Raw genomic sequence first — 20,030 nt, 5'->3', positions numbered from 1 at the left:
CATTGAGAGACAAACACCCCCCCCAGCATATCCCTGGCCTCACAAGCCAACATCCTCAAAGCAGCACCCCTAAGGGTCACTAGGTCTGGGGGCCATCAAACCCTGTAGCAGACGCGGTCGCCCTGATGCAGGGGCTCATTCACAGGGCCGACTGGGGCAAAAAGAGAAGGGGCTGAGGTTGGTGGGACCCAGCCAGGTTCCTTTGTCGGCCCCCTCCCTCCACGTACCCACTGGTCATCAAGCCCACTGCCAGGCCTCTGTCCCCTCCTGTTCAGCACAGGAAGAAAGAGGAGATTCAGCCACAGTCCAGGATATGCCACCCCTTGCTGCCCCCTCCCTCCCTGGGCTGTGGCCAAGGCATGGAGATCTTGGGGATAGACCCCCCCCCACCCAGAGGTCCCAGCACCTCCCATCAAAGCCAAAGGAAGAATGGCTCCCTTGGACACAGGGCTCCACAGCTTCCAAGGGCCTTCAAACCTCCCAACACCCTGGGTGCGGGGGTATGACTGCGGCCCCATTTCCGAGATGGGGCTCCTGAGGTCAGAGGAGCTTGAAGTCGAGTGACATGCCCAAAGCCACAGTGAGTGGGAGACGCCAGATTTGAACCCAGTATTTATAGGCTCACCTCACCCCCTCCCACCACACCCTCCTGGCCAAAAGACAAGTGTTTCCTGATGGAACCATGACACCGCCACCAGCACTGGGCATCTTCCTTGTCTGGTTTACCTGCTGTCTTCCCACCTGGCACTGGGTCTGGGGTCCTTCCCTCCTCCCTCCCCCAGGCGGTGTCCCTCTTACCACAGTCACAATCCTCTGCTGTGCTCCTCAAAACGGGGTCCAGATACACAAGAGGGGGCTGTGGAAGGACCACTGTTCCATAGTTTAATAGTTATGCCTTTATTTTCATAAGAATTTTTACAAAACCAACCAGAAGGTCCAACTACTGATATCATGGATACGTTCCTGGGAAGGTAGTGAGATAAGATTTCCTTTTAAAAAAATTTAGGGAGTTCCCGCCGTGGTGCAGTGGTAAATGAATCCGACTAGGATCCATGAGGTGGCAGGTTCGATCCCTGGCCTTGCTCAGTGGGTTAAGGATCCAGCGTTGCCGTGAGCTGTGGTGTGGGTCACAGACGTGGCTCGGATCCCGAGTTGCTGTGGCCCTGGCGTAGGCTGGCGGCTACAGCTCCGATTGGACCCCTAGCCTGGGAACCTCCATATACCGCGGGAGTGGCCCTAGAAAAGGCAGAAAGACAAAAAAAAAAAAAAAAAAAAATTTAGTAAGTTCAAAGTGAGTTGACCAAGAACATAGGGATTAAGAGTGCAAATGTTCCTTCAGAGGGAGGAAGTTCCCAAAGTTGACCCCCGATTGAGGCTAGGAATCCTGGGGTCATCTGTATTGTATTGTATTGTATTTTTACGGTCACACTCACAGCATATAGAAGTTCCTGGGCCAGGGATTGAATCTGAGCCACAGCTGCGGCAACCCACTTTAACCCACTGCGCAGGGCCGAGGATCGAACTCACACTCCACAGCACCCGGACCACTGCAGTTGTGGTTTTTTTGTTTGTTTGTATTTAGGGCTGTAGCTGCAGCATATGGAGGTTCCCAGGCTATGGGTCCAATTGGAGTTGTAGCTGCCAGCCTACGCCACAGCCACAGCAACGTGAGATCCAAGCCACGTCTGCGACCTACACCACAGCCCATAGCAATGCTGGATCCTTTGTTAACCACTGAGTCATGACGGGAACTCCATGCAGTTGTATTCTTAACCCACTCTGCCACAGCGGGAACTCCCCCCAGGGTGACCTTGATGGGGACCTAGTCCTTGCCCTTGAGAAGCTGGTGGCAACCCACGGTGGCCAGCAAATATGGCCAAAAGGGAGTGACCTGATAATCATCTAGAAGAAGGAGGGCCAGGATGGAGGTCCTCTGGGTGCTGAAGAAACAGCCCCAATCAGAGGCAGGGGGCTGCCTCCCATGACCCTTAACCTCTCTCTTCCACTCCCCCTCACCACCAGCTGGAAGTTTACAACCTCATGGGGCACAACCGAGCAGGAAAAGACCCTCCTGCCAAGCACCCTGGACACTCTGTAGTCCTCCTTTTGCCCAGGGTGGGGTGAACTCTGCCCAGGGCCTCACTGCTGGAAGCCCAGCTCTAGAGCCCAGTCTGAGCCCTGCCTGAACGGGAGGGATCTCCCCTGTGCCAGCCAGCCAGGCTCACTGTGCCTGCCAGGGCTCCGGATATGCATAGGTGCCCTGGGAAAGGTGTCCAATTCTCATCCGCCCTCCTGCCCTTCTGCCCTCCTGGACCCAGAAAGGATGCTCATGCCCCCTCACACCGTCCATGCCAGCTCCTCCTTCCCTGGGTCCTCGGGTGGGCGTCTCAGTGCATCCACGGTGGGGCAAGCCGTTTGCCAGCCTGAGAGGAGCAGGGACTGTGGGAAGGTTCCCAGGTCACCCAGGCTCTCCCAGGTCAGTTAAAGGAGCCGAGACAGAGCCGGCAGGAGGGGTCCAGGTTGCTAGAGCCTGCAGCGGGGAGGCGGAGGCTCCACACAGGGGACATATGCCACAGCCTTTTTGATGACTACGGCCCCATAAATCAGTGCAGGGGAGGGGGCTGCATCAGGGCTCACCCCTCAGGTGCCCAGGCAGTGATGGAGGGCAGGGTGATGGTGAGGCAGGAACTGGATTCTATAGGGGGTGGCAGAGAGAGAGGAGAGGTAGCCGAGACAGTCTGCTCTCCCTGAGGCGTGGGGGGCTTTGGCCCGAAAAGCTGTAGAGTCTGTTTAAGATCCTTTGAGATCCTTGGCTTCATTTAACAGAGACTCGGGGAAAGAGGTGAGGTGCCTGCATAATCCAGGAGTCCCAGCCCCCTTTCTGTCAAGAATTCTCCCCTCTCTGCAGGGTCCCAGTGGCCTGGGACTCAGGGTTGGGGGCCATCCTGTTACCTTTGGGAGAAAGAGGCCTTGGAGGGCTCTGAGGGCTCAGACATGAATTTATGCTGAGCCAGCCCTGGGCACTTGAGGTCAGAACATTGGGGGAAAAAAACCAGGCCAGAGACACCCTGGGTTTAGAGTCAGCTCCTTCCTCGAGGGGCCCCCCAACTAAAGGTTGGCCATTCCTTTAGTCATCCATTCGGTCAGCCAGCCTCTTCCCTCTCAGAGCCTCAGGGTGCTAATCTGTAAAATGGGGATGTTGGCCTCTAAACCTTCCTGGGCCCTGGGGGAGGAGCTGGCAGGACATTGAGGAGCAAGCGCATGGTTTGGAATTAAAGACACTCCCTGACGTGGTTCTGCTGGGACAGCGGACCAGCCTTCCCATTAGCCCTGCACCTGCTCCAGCCACCGCCAAGGCCCCTCACCCTCCCCAGACTGAGCAGCCCAGTAAAAAACCCAGCAGATAGCTTCCTGGGTTAGAGTTGCTAGACTGCTTGAGTCTAGCAAGCAGTGGGCTCTGGGCACCAGCAGCTCTGAGCAGATCGATGCTTCTTGTTTACCGGCAGGGGGCTGGTGAGGGATCTATCTGGGCAGGGGTCTTGTGTGTGTGTGTAGGGGGGTGATTGGGGGGTAGATGAGACAGGGAGGCTTCGAAGGGGTTGCAGGACTGGGTTCTATCGGGGCAGAGACATAGGCAATGGAAGGCTGTGAGGTGGAGAGGCAGGGGGCTCTGAGGGCAGAGGAAAAGTGGGGAGACCCTGGGGGGGGAGCAGAGTTGGGGTACACTGCTGGAAGGGGTGTTGGGACTGAGAGCCCCTGTGGGATGGGGGCTGGGGGAATCACAGAGATAAGCTGGGGTGGGAGTGTTTGCATCTCTCCAAGTATCCTCAGTGTGCAAGACCAGCTATAATGAAGCTGGGGTTTGAAGCTTCAGGGGTTTGAAGCTACGGGGTTTGAACCCCAGGACTGGTGAGATCCAGATAGAATGAGGGGGAAGGGAAGAGAGGGAAGGGGGGGCGCCTCTGGTCACCCTCGGCGCAGCCTTCCCAGCCTGAAGAGACTGAAGCTACGGGGTTTGAACCCCAGGACTGGTGAGATCCAGATAGAATGAGGGGGAAGGGAAGAGAGGGAAGGGGGGGCGCCTCTGGTCACCCTCGGCGCAGCCTTCCCAGCCTGGGCAACCAGGACGTGAGCCCACCAGAGGCTGGGATGACCCAGGGAGCGGTGGGCGCCCCCCAGTGGCCGGCTGCGGATAAAGGCGCAGGTGCTCAGGAAGAGAGCGACATTGTTATTTGTTCCCGCAATTCCAAATTCCACGCTTATTTATGAGCCCGATTTATTTTTATCCTCCACTGCATTCTTTTATATGAGATCACAGTAACTCATGATGAGAATTAAGATCCCAAGGTTTGAGTGACACTGTCTCATTAGCCACTGAGGCCCTCCCCACCTGGCGTCTTTATCCCAGATGTCGCCAGCTACTCTGTCCTCTGGCTGCCACTGGGCAATATTTACCCATGACATCATCTCCCAAGGAAGAGGGTGTGGAGGAGAGCGGTGGGGAGGGAGAGGGAAGAAGAGAGGGGAAGGGGAGGAAGTAGACGGAGGAGCAAATACAGAAAAGAGAGGGCTTCTCTGAGAGCCCTGCAGCCAAGACCGGGAGTTCAGGTCCCCAGCTCTCTCTCTCTAGAGATGGGGAGGCTGCACGAGGCCCCTCCCTTGGGGACCTGAGAGACCTCACACGCGTGCCCCCATCCACTGCCTGGGGCCCACAGGGTCCCTGGGCTGGGCTAGATCCCAGTGAAGCCCACCAGCAGGGCAAGGGAAGGGGTGCATGGAGATTGCCGGAAGGGTGGAGGGCCGGGCTCAGACCCCAAAGACCTTGGCCTCCCTGCCCCCAGTCATCACACACACTTGAACACATGCAGCTCAAGCCCCACCCCCTTCAGTGCCACCAACTACAGCCAAAGCGAGAGGAGCCCAAGTCACCCAGAAGGAGCCCCAAGGCGACTGCCACCATCGATTGTGCCTGACAACTCCATCCTGCTGGGCAGTTGCTGCGGTCAGGAAGCACACTGTGCTGGGAGGTCAGAGGCCAGAGGACAAAGGCCAAGCCTGGCAGAGGCTCCAGGAACCTGGATGAGGTGAGGGGATCATCCGTCCACCTCCCCGCTCCTCCCCCCATGGAGAAACTGGCCTCCCTGTCTTTGGGCACCCTGGCGCTGGGCTCTCTGTATGCCCGTGGCCCTCACTCCGTTGGCTGTCTGTCTGTGGGTCCTTGGAGCAGAAGCCCATCTGTGTCTGTTTTCTCAAACCATCTTTTCCGCCCCATACCACAGCAACCAAAGTCATTTTCCGGGCAATTGCCTTTCTGTAAACATTCCTGTGTAATATCCCCCCAAATTGCCAATGCCCAGCACCCTGTCGAGTCTTCCTGTCACTCCAAGCAGAGCCTCGGAGGTGGGGGCGGGCGCTGGGATGAGGGGGGATCAGAGGGGAGGAGGCTGCTGCACTGAGGATCAAGGACAGGGCTTCACGTCCCCGCTCTCAGCATGGAACCCCCCAAACCTGCCCCCCTGGGTCCCCCTTCCCTCGCAACCCAGACCCACTTCCCCGAAGGTCAGGCCTCCTCCAGAGAGTCTGTCTGGGTGGGGAGGGATGACAGAGAAGAAGGGGGAGGGGAGCCCATGGAAGAGACGCCTGCGAGGAAAGGGAGACTTGAAAGCATGGGGGTGATGGTTAGACAATCAGGGTGACTTCCCGCAGCCTGGGAGCAGGCGGGCAAGGCCAGGCAAGCCGTCATCCTCATGTCCCCAGGGAAAGCAGCTCCCCGGTCGCCCAGGCGTGAGAGGGAGGATCCAGAAGAGGGACGAGGCCAGGCGGAGCCCGTCCCCACGATGGATCACCACCCGGGCCAGGTGAGAGGGTATCAGAGGCAGGACGGTCCTTGGCTGCTGACACCCGTGTCCCCTCCTCAACCCCCAGCACTGACCGACAGAGCCACGGTGAAGGGCCTGGGGTGGGTCCGTTCTCCCAACAGTACAGCAGGGAAACCGAGGACCAGGGAGGCTGAGTGAGCGAACAAGTTGCTGTGTGGACCCCCTTCCCCAGGCTGGTAGGTGAGAGGGGGGCTGTGGCCTGTGACGCCCCCTGGATTCTTCTACCCTCATACCCAGGGAGCCCTGCCACCCCCCAGCCCCCAGGGAAGCTGGGCATCTAGATTCAGGTGGGGAAGTGGGGTGGGGACCACAGAGCCCCAGAGGGAGCCAGGAGGCAGGGGAGGGCGCAGGGCACTGCCAGTCACCACCTCACACGGGCAGAAAAACACAAAGCAATTTGTGCAGATTTAAAACCCACCGAAGGCCACTTAGTTGGTAAACGAGTCAGAATCTAATTAAAGGACCTCGACAGGGCTGTGGGGAGGGAGAGCTCACCTGCCTGGGTCTCAGCTGCTCCCAGCAGAGCTTCTGGGGCTTTCCCCAGGGAGAGAGAATTTGAGAGAGAGGGTGCTGGGCTCCCTGGGGATAGGGCGGGCGCTGTCCCAGCCAGATGCTCCCCCCACCTCCCCCCCCTTGCTTCCTTCTCACCCGTCCATGGGCTGACTCTGTCCTGCAGATTCTGTCCCCTCGCTCAGACTGGGAGCCCCCGGGAAGGGGCCTCTTCCCTCAAAGGGGGCACATTCCAGGGCAGGACCCACGGATCCTCCCTCAGGGTGGGACAAGGTGGGACAGGGTGGGACTCCTTTGTCTGCCCCCTTAGACTAGGGACCCCCCACAGCCAGGCCCCTGTCTCCCCCATCAGACTAGAGACTCACTTAGGTCGGAGCCTTGTCTCCGTGTCCAAAGGACTGGGCACGACCTGTGCCTCCTCCCCGAGGGCCCTGTTTACATCTTTAGATTAGAAGCTCCTTCAGGGCAAGGCCCTCGCCTCCACCCTCAGACGGGGGGCCCCTTGTTGGCAGAGGCACCACTCTGCCCCGACTGGGTGCTCTTGTCGACAGAACGAGGAGGGGGGAAGAGAACCACAAGCCACCTCAGCAGTAGGGGCGGAGACCTGCAGACCATTAAAGATGGCCTCAGTGGTGTCTCTGCCAGCCGCGCTGGCTCTGTGTGACTGTGGAGTCCTTGTTCCCGGCTATCTGCTGCCCTTCCCCCACCCCGACTCTCACCCTCCGACTCCCCACGTCCACAGGGCACACAGCACAGCAGCCCTCCAACCCTGGTGAGGAGAGGCTTCCCTCCCTTCCACTCGAATCTCTTAGAAGAGTGAAGGCTTCAGACTGTTCTGGTTAGCCCTGCCTGCGTCTGCTTTCCCTGCAGCCAAATGCGTTTTCATGCAAGGAAAGTGAGGCCCAGAGAGCAAACCTGACTCAGTCATACAGGAGCTGGAAGCAGAGCCAGGAATGGAACCCAGGCATCCTGGCTCCAGGGACAAGGACTTTTCCACCCCCTCTATGCCACTTCCCAGAAGGCAATTGCCAGGGGAGCCCCTCTCCAGGCCCCAGGCCCCAGGAGGGCAGAGACTAACCACATCCTTAGGAGGAATCAGCAGCCGAAGCAGATAACCTGAGCCCCAAAGAGACAAGAGCTGTGGGTCACAGTCCAGCCGCACCCCAGCCCAGTGGATGCTCCCCACACAGAAATCCGGGTCCCCCATGTGGCATCCAGACCATACTCCTCAGACGAGACCAAGCCCTCCTTGCAAAAGGGCCAAGAAGCTGGCCTCTTGCCCAGAATTTCAGATACACGAGTTTCGGAATTCTCCCTGCAGCCCTCCCCACAACGGGCAAAGCCAGGGCCATTGCCTGATATCACTCCATTTGGAGGTGAGAAAGCTCGGCTCAAACTCAGCTCTGCCACTGACGGTGCGACCTTGAGCAGCTCAGCAGCCTCCCTGAGCCTCAGTCCTTTCATTTGTTTAAAAACAACTGGGAGTTCCCACCGTGGCTCAGTGGTTAACGAATCTGACTAGGAACCATGAGGTTGCAGATTCGATCCCTGGCCTTGCTCAGTGGGTTAGGAATCCAGCGTTGCCGTGAACTGTGGTGTAGGTTGCAGACGCAGCTCGGATCCAGCGTTGCTGTGGCTCTGGCCGTGGGCCGGGGGCTGCGGCTCCAATTCGACCCCTAGCCTGGGAACCTCCATATGCCGTGGGAGCGGCCCAAGAAATGGCAAAAAGACAAAACAACAACAACAACTAACACTGGGACGGGTATGTAGGTTGTACACTGCACAGAAGGCACCAGCCTAGGGGAACAGCTCCTTCCGGATCTGCCCAATCGCCTGACGTCCTTTCACTCCACTGTCAGAGTTTTTGGAGTTCCAGCTCCTAATGAAGATCTGGCTAATTGGCGTCCCCGGGAAGGGAGGGGGCGGAGAGGCAAAGGGGAGCACATCACCCTCGTCTGAAGCCGTCGCTGGAAGAGCTGGGAACAGCCCTGGCGTGTGCCCACACAGCCCGCGCTAACAAGCTAACCCTCGCCTAGCGTCTCCGCCGTCACGCGCCCAGGGAAGGTGTCCTGTCAGCGCCACATCTCCCTGGCGAGGCAGCGGAGAGGAACACAGGCCGGGAGGAAGGGAAGGAGAGGGTGGGGAGCGAGGGAGGCAGACGCGTAGCCCCCCAGGTCTGCCGCCACGGCAGGGGGTGTGGCCAAGGGACCTTTGCCACGCCCTCAAGGCGGCCTCAGGCTCAAAGCATGCGCAGAAGGAGGCACCCTGCGCCCGGAGGGAGGGACCAATCTGTTGATGCTGAGGGATGGAGGGCCCAGCCACCACCCCATCTCCCAACAGGGAAGTGCTGTCAATACCCGGGACTCACGGGGGAGGTGGGGGGGGGCGCTGAGAAATGTTGGCCCCTCCCCCACTTCCTCCCAGCCCCCGGCCTTCATGGGATCAGCCTCACCTAAGAGGCATTTCCCAGCCCCACAACCCCAGCACCCAGACGGCTCCCTCAGCCACCACGCAGACTCCAAGCACAGGCACCCACGCATTCTCATTCTTTTTTTTTTTTTTTTTTTTTTTTGTCTTTTTAGGGCAGCGCAGGCTGTGTGGGCATATGCAAGTTCCCAGGCTAGGGGTCTAATCAGAGCTGTAGCCGCAACAAGCCAGATCCGAGCTGCGTCTGCAACCTACACCGGGGTTGCAGCTCACCCCAACGCTGGATCTTTAACCCACAGAGCGAGGCCAGGGATCAAACCCCGACCTCATGGATACTAGTCAGGTTAGTTACTGCTAAGCCATGATGGTTATTCCCACAGGCAGCCACTTCTGCTCATCACACCTGTGCACTATGGCGCACCCCCGGGGCCCAGCCCAGGCTCACACATGTGTGCCCGGTCACAAAGGCCTCCACCACAGGCATCTGCAGGCAGAGTGGCACACTGGGGCTCAGCCCAGACCAGGTCACTGCGGAGATGCCACCATGACCCACCACTCTGCCATCTTAGATGCCACGTGGACAGACAGGGCCCTGTGCCCATACACACACACCAGGTACATTTCAGACCCCCAACAGAGTGCAGTGCACGTGGGGGCTTCCTCAAATGCCTGCTCAATGCATCTCCAACTTGGGGTGAAAGACAGTGGGGACCCCATCTGCCCACCCTGAGTGCTGCTGCCGCCCCTTCTCAGACAGACAGCTTCCTTGGCCCCTCTCCTGCTTTGCCAAGTTCAGGGTCTCCTCCCTAATGTGTTTAGATTTTATCTTGAAATAAAGGCCACTCCACTCTGACTAATGTTTACCCAACCAGCCAATGCCAAGGACTGGGATGCTCCTCCTGGACCTGGCACCCCAGCCCTTGTCTCCCTCGACAGGTGCTCAGCCTCCTGCACCAGGGAGAGGGGCCCACCGGCCTTGGATCTGCTTCCACCTGCTGCGGGAGGATAAAGGACAGGGCTGCTGGGCTGCAAGTTTCAGTCCTCACCTGACAGCTTAGCTCCTCTACTGCGCTGCAAGCCAACTGGGAACAACAGCCAAATCTGCATCCCATTATGATCCCTCCCTAGGGGTGTTGAGGTTAGTACCAGGAGAGACGGAAGATGGAAGGTTGGAAGATGGGGGGGCATCCAGGGAAGGAGGACACTCAGAGTTTTCCGCCTGACTCCTGGGTCCAGACTGACCTAGGAAGCCTGATGGGATTCCATGGACATCTTTCAGTTGCGCTGTCTAACCTGAATCGTCCCACCAGGGCAGGACCCGGGAAAGTGGAGTGCTGGTTGGAAAGCAGGGGAGAAATAAACAGCCTTGCCTTCCATCTGCAAGACTCAAACTCCAACCTTCTCGTCTCAGTTAAATCCACTTCTCCATCCGGAGTGATGATGTTTGAACTCAGTACCCGGCTTGCTGGATGCTGAGGTAAATGCACAGGCTGGCTGTGAATGACAGCGCTCCTGATCACCCCTCCCCCCCACAGGACAGCCCACAAGAGGCTCTGTCCGCCACTATTCATTCAGTTCTCAGAGTCGCCTCGAGGGTTGCTCTCCTCCGTTTTATAGGTGAGAAAGCAGAGGTCCAGGAAGGGGTGACTTATCTATGATCAGAGCTGGTACCAGGAGAAGCCTGGTCTTGACTGCGGGGTGAGGGTGGGGGGTCCTCAGCCCAGATCCCCCTTCTTCCCTCTACACCCTGCTACCTGCCGAGGAAGAGGTGGACTCTGCCACCAGGGCATCCCTGAGTCTTCATCTCAGCCACTGGCCAGAGCCCCAGGGGTCCCCTCAGTCTGTCCAGCACCCTGAGAAGGGACCACTCCAACAGCACCTCCCCAGTAAAGCACAGAGACCCTCAACCCCATCCTTTTCAGGGAGACCTCACACCAGAAGAGCAGGGACCCTTCCCCGGGGCAAGGCTGAGAGAGGAGGAGGAGGGGCAGGGAGCAGAGCTGCTCAGGGGGCCACAGAAGCCCAGGCTGCAGAGGGGGAGTCCTACCTTGCAAGGCCCTCTTCTCAGACATTAATTTGGTACAGGGTCCTCCCAGCCCTGGGCACAGGCTGTGCTGAGGCAGAACTGCAAGTCCTTCCTATTTCAGGAACACTATCCAGCCAGGACTTGGATACCTCCAGAAACAGCGAACTCATGACTTCCAAGAGGCCCATCATCTGGTGCGACTCCTCGTTGTTTAAAATGAGCCAGAATCTGTACCCATGGCCTTCGAAGGGACCTAGGGGTAGGTCCTCTCCCTCTGGGACAGGATGGAGGCTCCTGAATCTGAATCTTCTCTCCTGAGCCCAACACATCAAGTCCTTCCTCCCACGGCCTGGCTTCAGCTCTGGGCCATCTTCATTGTGCTCTGTTGGGTCAGCCACGTGTTGTCACCACCTGTTAAGTTGGTGGCCTTCAAAACTGCTCCAGTGGTCCAGATGACGTCGGAGCAGTCCCTCCCTGCTTCTGCTCTCACCAGCCCTCCCCCTGCCCCCAGCGTGTGAACCAGGGGAAACAAATGCCCAAGGCACAGCCAGCCCTGCCCTGGGACCAGAGTGTGCCTTCCTTGCCTCTGGCTCCTAACTCTCAGGCCTCCCCTGACCTTGGGCCTTGGGGCCAACTTGACTCCTCCTGCCTGGGATGGATGACTCCCCTGGCAAGCCCAGCTCCCTTGGCTCTTCCTCGGCACTTCCATCCGCCCTCTGCTGCCTGGCCTTGCTAATGCGATTCCAAGAGTTTGCTCTGAGTCTTAGCCCCTTCCTAGCAACCATGCCCCTCAGAGCCCCAGCAAGCCGTATCCCAGCTCCAGGCACCAAAGTGAATGCCCAGAGGTCTGAGCGGACAGCCTGCTCTGCCCATAATTCTCTGGTTAGTGACCTTGAGGTCCTGGATACCCTGTCCAGCAGCCACTGTGCCACCAGCCACTCTGAGAACTGGAAAACCACAGCCCACATGATAATATCTGATGCATATTAACCACACAGTGCTTCCTCCTTGTTAACCTACTTCCTCCTCCTCAGACTCTGCCCTCCTGCCAGAAGGCCCAGGACTAGGAGGAGAGGCTCCCTCACCGCCCGGCTGCTTCCCAACACTCTGCCCCATATCTGCATCCCATGCTCGCACAGTGGCTAATTCTGGCATCTCATCAGACAGTAATTATGGGGGAATCAGCAGTGCTGTCATCTCTGCAGCTCGGCACCTGTCACCGCGCTGCCATCCCCAGGCTGCTGGGATGGGACCGGAAGCTCAGGGAGGAGGGGGGTGCTGGAGAGGGGTGTCTGTTCCCTCCCCACCTCGGCAGCCCTCACCTCCTTCAACCCTACCTGCCCACAGGTGCTCAATGCATGCCAACCAGGTGGCCACTGGCCACACAAGTGTGCTGTGTTACCCACATGTGAATGCGTGTGTCCTGTGTCACAGGTACACATGCTCAGGACCAAATAGAGCAGGAAGGACACAGTAAGCCAAGGCTCAAATCCTGTCTCAGCTCCTTCCCATAAGTGTGACTTTGAACAAGTCATTTTACTTCTCTGGATGTCAGTTTCCTCAATGTCAAAATGGCAGAAATAGTGCTTGTCTTGGAAAGAAGGGAAAAAATAAATACGTGAAGTATCGAGCGCAGTGCCTGACACATGTACGATCATGTAGTCACTCAACAAACAACTAGTATACTGCTGAATAGCACAGGGAACTACATCCAATCACTTGTGATAGAACATGATGGAAGATAATACGAGAAAAAGAATGTCTGTATAGGTATGACCGGGTCACTTTGCTGTACAGTAGAAATTGACAGCACATTGTAAATCAACTAGACTTTAATTTAAAAAATTTTTTAAATAAAAACAATTAGTACACCCCTACTGTGTGCAGGGTAATAGGGGGATGCCAAGGTCAATGAATCACAGTTTAGCAAAGATCACACTCAGGCCACACTGGGGCGCAGGCATTTTGTTTGGCTGGTGGTGTTTTGTTTCTTTGAATTTTAATGCCTTTAAGGAACACAGCTATGTTTCTCCTCGCTGCAGTCCTCACCCTTCCCTTTTGTCCTCATCCACTGCTTTACTCATTTCCAGGCCCTGAAAGCACTGAGTCTGCTGCCACAAGAGCAAACATGAACTAGTAGGTTCGGTTATATCCAGAACCAATGCCACGAGAGATCTGACAGAGCCATGGGAGGTGGGGGGGCGGGGTAGGGCCACCTCAGGGAGCAGCAGAAGTGGGAGGTAACAAAGGGAGGGCCTTCCTGGAAGAGGAGGTGCAGAAGCAGAGGCTCACAGAGGGAAATAGCAGGCCTGTTGGGAGCTGATGGAAATAGAGGCATCCAGGGGCTTGGTCCTTCCCAGGGCCGGGTCTCCGCCCTGGGCTGCGGCCTCCCGCTCCTCCAAAACATTTCCTGGGTGGGTCATGTCGGGGGAGCTACATTCTAAGACCCACGTTTCCTCGACTCACAAGCAGCATCTGCTGTCCCAACCAAGGCACGGAGTCACTTTCCTGGCCCCCCTGAGTTCAGACCCCGCCCAGGTGAGGAGGAACTCTGGCTGGAACCAAAATGAGGTCTGCCTGTGAGACCTCTCTAACCTTCAGTCCCCCTCCCAACCCTTCTCCAGGGTCCAGGAGCCCCTGAGTCTCCCCCGCAGCGGGGGGACTGAGGAACAAGGCAGGGGGAGGGAAGCGGAGATGAACCTCAGAGTTGACTCTGAATCTCGGGGAACCATGCTGGCGGAAGCGCAGAAAGTGAGGCAGTAGCACCCGACCTGCAGCGTGAGGGATCGAGGCTAGACCCACGAAAGGCTTGGGGGAAAGGCAAAATGGAAGGAGGGGGAATAGGGCTGAGGCTGCCATGACGGCTCATCTGTGTGATTTAGGGCATGTTACTTAACCTCTCTGGTCTGTCCCCTCCATCATAAAACAGAGACCACGGCCTGGAGCTCATAGAACAGTTGTAAGGATGAAATGAACCAACACAGGTAGAGAGCTTAACCCAATATACAGCCCAGATATTTCTTTTATTTTTATTTATTATTATTATTATTATTATTATTTGTCTTTTTGTCTCTTCTAGGGCTGCACCCGCAGCATATGGAGGTTCCCAGGCTAGAGGTCGAATCAGAGCTGTAGCCACCGGCCTGTGCCAGAGCCACAGCAATGCCAGATCCGAGCCACGTCTGTGACCTACACTACAGCTCACAGCAACGCCAGATCTTTAACCCGTTGAGCGAGGCCAGGGATCGAACCTGCAACCTCATGGTTCCTAGTCGGATTCGTTAACCACTGAGCCACGATGGGAACTCTCACTCATATATTTCTGAGTAAACATTCAATAAACACTGATCAGTAGTGTTTTCATTATTATCAGGGAAGTTTTTTGTTTTTTTTTTCCCAAAACTCAGTAACAATTAAATGAACCCCCCCCCCCATAGTTTGGCAGCCTCCACTCTCTTGCTCTCTCAGAGCCACAGAAAGACCCTGGAGGTCTCTTCTAACTGAAACCAGAGTCAGCAGGGAGCCACTGACCCCACTCTGGCCCCAGACGATGCCAACCCCCCCACCGCCTCCACCGCAGGCAATCTCAGCACCCTCACGGCGCATTTCCAAGAACCCTCACGTCTTATTCCACTCTGGGTGGTTAAGCAGGACAGGGGCTTCTCTGGCTCTTTACAGATGGAGAAAGTAAGGCTTGGAAGGGACTGAGCTCCCTGCCTCTGGGAGTATTCCAAAAGAGGAAGGGGGATGGGTGAGAGAGGAAAGCATTCAGGTCCCCTCCATAGTTCCCTGCCCCTGAGCCTTGGACCCTTTGCAATTTGCATAGGGAAGGGAGGTGGTGGCCTGTGTGACCTGGACAAGGGGGACAGAAGGGAAAGGGACAGAATTTCAAGTCACTCCTGCCTTCTCCCCGGCAGCAGCCATGGATGGGGGAGGGAAGGGAGCAGCGTCGTTGCTCTTTTAGGAAAACGGTAATTTTAATTAAGAGGCAGACAAACGAGCGCTCTGCAGATTGTCTCCGAGCAAAGTTATTAAAAAGCCATCAAGGCGGCGGCAGCCACAGTGGCAAGAAGGGCTGCCTCCCCCATCTGCCCGCCCGGATTGGGGCCAAGCATCCTTCAGAGAGCTGGAGGATGTGGAGCCTGCAAAGAGCCAAGACAGAGATTCTGCAGCCCCTTGCCCAAGGGGGGACCAGGGTGGCACTCAGACAGTACCCAGGACACAGCCTGCCAACCCCAGGGAGCAGCGGGGGGAGGTGCAGAAAGGGAACCAGAAATTGAGCAGCTGCCGCCCCAGGGCCAGGCTCTGGTCCAGCGGATGCATTTCTTATCCTCTTCTCAACAAGCCTGCCATTGCACAGGCAAGGACACGGAGGCTCAGAGAGGGAAAGTGACTGGTCCACGTCCGCACAGCTAGACAATGGCTTACGTGAGCATCTGAACCCCAATCAGGCTGACTCTCAAGTCCAGGGCTCCAGGCCGCTGGTCCTGGACACAGGAGTGGGAGGTGGGTTCCCAGAGGTCCTCTGAGGTGGCCTCAGCTCTGGCTCGACAATGCTGCCCACAGTCCCCAGTCACTGCCTTGGAGCTCCCGTCACTGCCTGTTTGGCAGGTCAGGGGACACTCTACAGGGACATGCAGTGCAGAGCAGCTGCCAGCAGGGGGAGCCCGGGTGGATGGGGCATCACCGATGAGGGTCACAGCCCTTTCCAGGCAGCCAGCCAGGCCACAGCCACACCCCAGGCCCCACCGCTGGAGATTTCTGCCAAGCCCTTAACCTCTGTCTGTGCACCACTTAATTAATGAAAGAACCTTATCCGTCTTGGTCACTGCTGGCCTCTGAGCCTAGCCCAGTGCCCAGCACAGGAAAGATGTTCAACAATCTTCACTGAATGAATGAAGGAAGGAAGGAACAAATGATTGACTACATGGAATGAGATCACAGGTTCACGAGTGCCTATAAACTAAACAAAGCTGTACTGAGGTCCAAGTGGGCCCATCTCCTCCCATCCCCCACCCTCTGGCCCACGCTGGAATCCGGGCTGTCCCCCATCAGAAGGGCCCCCTGCTCCTGACCCCCTGTCCCCAGGCTGCCAGTCTCCTCAGCCGAAGGCTCCTGCCTCCTCCCCTCTCCCCAGACCCCAAGACACAGAGCTTTGCGGCCAGCACACACACAGGTACATGCACATGTGCTGGCACACGTACACAGAACTCACATGCACACACGTGCACACACACACGTTCTCTGCCAGGCAAGGTGCCCTCCCCAGAGTCAGGTCTCTGCTGCCCCCCTCCCCTGGCAAAGGCCTGGGGCCACCAGGGACAGCCCCCTCCCCCATTTCCGGCCCTCGAGGCTGGAGTGGGGCATCTGGCTAGGGAGCAGTGGGAGGCAGGATGGCGGGGAGAGGCCCCCCTCCTGGCTTACCAACCTGGAGACTTTAAACAGAGGGAACAGAGTCCTGGAGGCTTCCCTCCCGCTGCACGCTGGAGCCCTGGGTGAGGGATAGGAAAGGAGGAAAGTCGTGAATGAAGGCCCCGAGCCAGAGGAGGGGCCGGGGCGGGGCTCCCAAAGCAGGATGGGCCCGGGCCGGGGGCCTTGGGCCAAGGGCAACGAAGGGACAGGGACAGAGCAAGGCAGAGCCTTAAGAGCTGTCCCTTTGGGGGTCACCGAGGGCTGGGGGGCAGACAGGATAGAGATTGGGTGTTGGAGGAAGAGCAGGGGCTGACGGGGCAGAGACACTGGTGGGAGACAGACAGGAGGACAGACAGCAGGACAACACCGAAAACATGGGGTCCCCAGAGTGGGGTCCCTAGGACAGACAGCCAACAACTCAGGCCAGAAACGGGGCCAGACCCTCTCCTGGGAGCCCACATAAGATCCCAAATGACAGCACCTCGGAGGGTCCATCTGCCGTCCCCAGCCAAGGTCGCCCCACTCTGGAAGGTTGGTGGCTTCGGAGTCAGATGGGCCTGCCATTATTGCTCGGCTGACAACCCCCTCCCAGCCCGAGACCCTCTCCCCACATCTGCTCCACTCACCCCCTAACCCTGAGGAAGGCCCCCTCCTTTGGCTGAAGCAGAGGCAACAGAGGCACTTCACAGCCAACACGCGTGCACACAAACTCGCCGTGTTGGGGGCTGGGCGGGCAAAGGGCAGCCCTGCCCAAACTGCCCAAAGCCTGGTACCTCCTGCCCCCATCCCACCCAATCCTCGTGCCCACCCAGTCCTCAAACTGCCAGGGCAGGGCCCCCCTCCTGCTGCCTCCCTTTCCCTCTGCAGGAAGTCCTTCTACCTCTACTCTGTGTCCCTCGTGCTGCAACACCTGTCTGCTGCCCTTCATCCCGGGCCTGCAGCATCGAGACCCTCCCTGCATGGAGGCCCTCTGGCCCAGGCACCCTCTCAGGCACAGCCTACCCTTGGCTGGCTCAGACCCATCCATACCCACGTCACGTCTGGCTGCAAAGCCTTCCCAGAGCCCCCTGCCAATCTCACGGTTCCAATTTTCCCACCGATTACCCAAGACGCAGGCATCCCGGGGAGAGGCAGCTGTTGTACCCAGATGTTGGAATGCTGGGGCGAGAAATCAAGAATGTTCACTCACACAGCGAGCCCTGGAGGGCTGCCTGGACAGGGCACCAGGGGCTGGGGATGGGACATGGAAGGGGCAGATGGAGAGAGGGTCACAAGGTGGGAGCATGAAGACTCCAGACTCCTCACCGCCAGCCTTACACTGAAGTTCCAAGGGCCCAGGTCCAGACAGGAGGAGATGGGAATCCGGGTTCTAGATAAGAGCAAAGAGGCTTCTTCTTCTTTTTTTTTTTTTTTTTTTTTTTTTTGTCTTTCTTAGGGCCACAGCCGTGGCATATGGAGGTTCCCAGGCTAGGGGTCGAATCGGAGCTGTAGCTGCTGGCCTACACCACAGCCAGAGCAACGCCGGATCTGAGCCACGCCTGCAACCTACACCACAGCTCACGGCAACGCCGGATCCTTAACCCACTGAGCGATGCCAGGGATGGAACCCACAACCTCCTGGTTCCTAGTCGGATTCGTTAACCACTGAGCCACGATGGGAACTCCTAAATAGGCTTCTCATGGATACCCCTTCCTCCTGGGAGAGTGGTCACCCATTCATTCCTTCATTCATTCCTTCAACTGGACAGAGAAGAAGAGGATGAAGACAAGGATGTTATTTACTCAAGGTTCACGATGTGCCAGAAACTCTGCCTAAATTACCTCATTTAGGAGTTCCCGTCGTGGCTCAGTGGTTAACGAACACCACTAGCATCCATGAGGACACGGGTTCGCTCCCTGGCCTCGCTCAGTGGGATAAGGATGTGGCATTGCCATGAACTGTAGCGTAGGCCACAGATGCGGCTCAGATCCAGCATTGCTGGGGCTGTGGTGTAGGGGGGCAGCTACAGCTCCGATTCGACCCCTAGCCTGGGAACCTCCATATGCCGCAGGTGCGGCCCTAAAAAGACAAATAAATAAATAAATAACCTCATTTAATCCTGATACCTGCCCTGTGAGGAAACCACCGTTGGCCCCAATTTACAGATGAGGAAACTGAGTTTCAGAGAGGTGAAGCGTCTTGCCCCACTCCACACAGCTAATAAGTGTCAGGGCTGGGACGCCAGCCCACCCAAATCTAGCTGTCTGATTCCAGAGCCTGAGCCTCGAGCCCTGAGCTGAACTGCTTCCCACCCGTCCTCTCCAGTTTTTGTCTCCATTCTGTGCCTCTGGGAAGATCTGCCTAAAGTCTAACCTCTTTCCATCCCATGCTCCAGCATAAATTATGTTTTAAGGACAGTAAGCGGAGGAGAAGCCTTTGCTTCAGTCTCTTTTTGCCTCATCCTAGGAGTGGGAGGTAGATCATTCTAACCTTAGGCTGCAAATGGACCAGGGATCTGGGGAGAGGCGGGAGCTGTTGGGTCCAGATCTCCTGAGCTTCATCTTTGAGTGACTGTTGTAGCCCCCCTTTCCTACTCTCCCACCTCCATCACAGAAGAGGCTCCAGGAAGCCCTCGCTGGTCTCTCTCTCTCTCTCTTTTTTTTTTTCCTGGCCGAGCCTCTGCATGTGGAAGTTCCCGGGCCAGGGATCGAATCAGTGTCACAGCTGTAACCAGAGCCACAGCTGTGACAACACCGGATCCTTAACCCTGAGCCACGAGGGAACCCCACAAGGGTCTCTTGTTTTAACATCCAGAAATCGCCTGAGCACCCAGGCTGGGGAGAGCCTAAAAGGTCAGGGGCAGCAAAGCAAGAGTCCCTGGCTGTCCTAAGAGCCCCGGCTTTTCCTCAGAGTGCCAACTTTCAATTAGAAGGAGTCTGGGCCAAGAATGGGGACTCAGAAGCCCAGCATGGCCACTAGGTGGGGGCAGAGTAGGCAGGGGACAGCCTAGGAGAGGCAGAGAGGCCCGGCTGTATCTGCAAGGGCTTCAGTGAGCCGTGGAATGCCTTCCCAATGAGCTGGGATCGTTAATTCTTCCCCAGTGAGGCAGATGCTGGTGCCTGGGGTGACGCCACAGATGCCTGCTGTGTCTGCAATTATCAGACGCCCTGGGGTGGAAGGAGAAGACAGGACACACACACCCTCCACCTTCTAAGCCCTGCACAGACACTTCTAGCAAGGGCCGATTCGTGGGGGTCTCAGGGTCTTCAGGGCCCCCTGTGGCTTCCTTGGTCTGGGGTCTCTGGCATGTTCTGCGGCTAGGGTGAAAAAAAAGCCAGTGTGCTGGGATGAGGATGTATGCAGAGGTGAGGGAGGCAGGCGGGTGAAAACCCAAACTCCTCCCCAGGCTTTTTTTTTTTTTTTTTTGTCTTTTTGTCTTTTTTTTAGGGCCACACCTGTGGCATATGGAGGTTCCCAGGCTAGGGTTCAAATCAGAGCTGGAGCCGCCGGCCTACGCCAGAACCACAGCAGCGTGGGATCTGAGCCACATCGGCAACCTACACCACAGCTCCTGGCAACGCCAGATCCTTAACCCACTGAGCAAGGCCAGGGATCAAACCCGTGTTCTCATAGATGCTAGTTGGGTCCGTTAACCACGGAGCCACGATGGGAACTCCTCCTCCCCAATCTTTTTTTTTTTTTTTTTTTTTTTTTTTGCTATTTCCTGGGCTGCTCCCTCGGCATATGGAGGTTCCCAGGCTAGGGGTCCTATCGGAGCTGCAGCTGCTGGCCTACG

General features: G+C 57.3%; 1 protein-coding gene across 19 annotated transcripts in view; it reads right to left on the bottom strand.

Moving 5' to 3' along the window:
• The window catches only part of SRCIN1 (SRC kinase signaling inhibitor 1), a 77,333-nt gene that overhangs the window by 48,834 nt on the left and 8,469 nt on the right, over nucleotides 1-20,030 (bottom strand). For 13 of the 19 annotated variants that reach the window (XR_001299583.3, XR_014820406.1, XM_084983073.1 and 10 more), the window contains exon 2: nucleotides 16,271-16,333. The exons of 5 other annotated variants lie outside the window; for them this stretch is intronic. Coding sequence is in view for 11 of the 14 variants with exons in the window: in XM_084983073.1 (XP_084839199.1) it covers nucleotides 16,271-16,333 (63 nt within the window). In the remaining 3 variants the exon portion in view is untranslated. Of the gene's footprint in view, nucleotides 1-10,863; nucleotides 11,244-16,270; nucleotides 16,334-20,030 lie in introns of those variants that run through there. One more of the 19 variants, XM_084983071.1, reaches the window with a different exon arrangement.

Source organism: Sus scrofa, chromosome 12 (assembly GCF_054392235.1).
Source record: "Sus scrofa isolate SSC_HxYL_T2T_F1_AM1 chromosome 12, Sscrofa_HxYL_maternal_Yorkshire_Landrace_v2.0, whole genome shotgun sequence".
Taxonomy (NCBI): Eukaryota; Metazoa; Chordata; class Mammalia; order Artiodactyla; family Suidae; genus Sus; species Sus scrofa.
The sequence above is the reverse complement of the archived record's forward strand: the minus strand, read 5'-3'. Positions and strand labels throughout refer to the sequence as shown.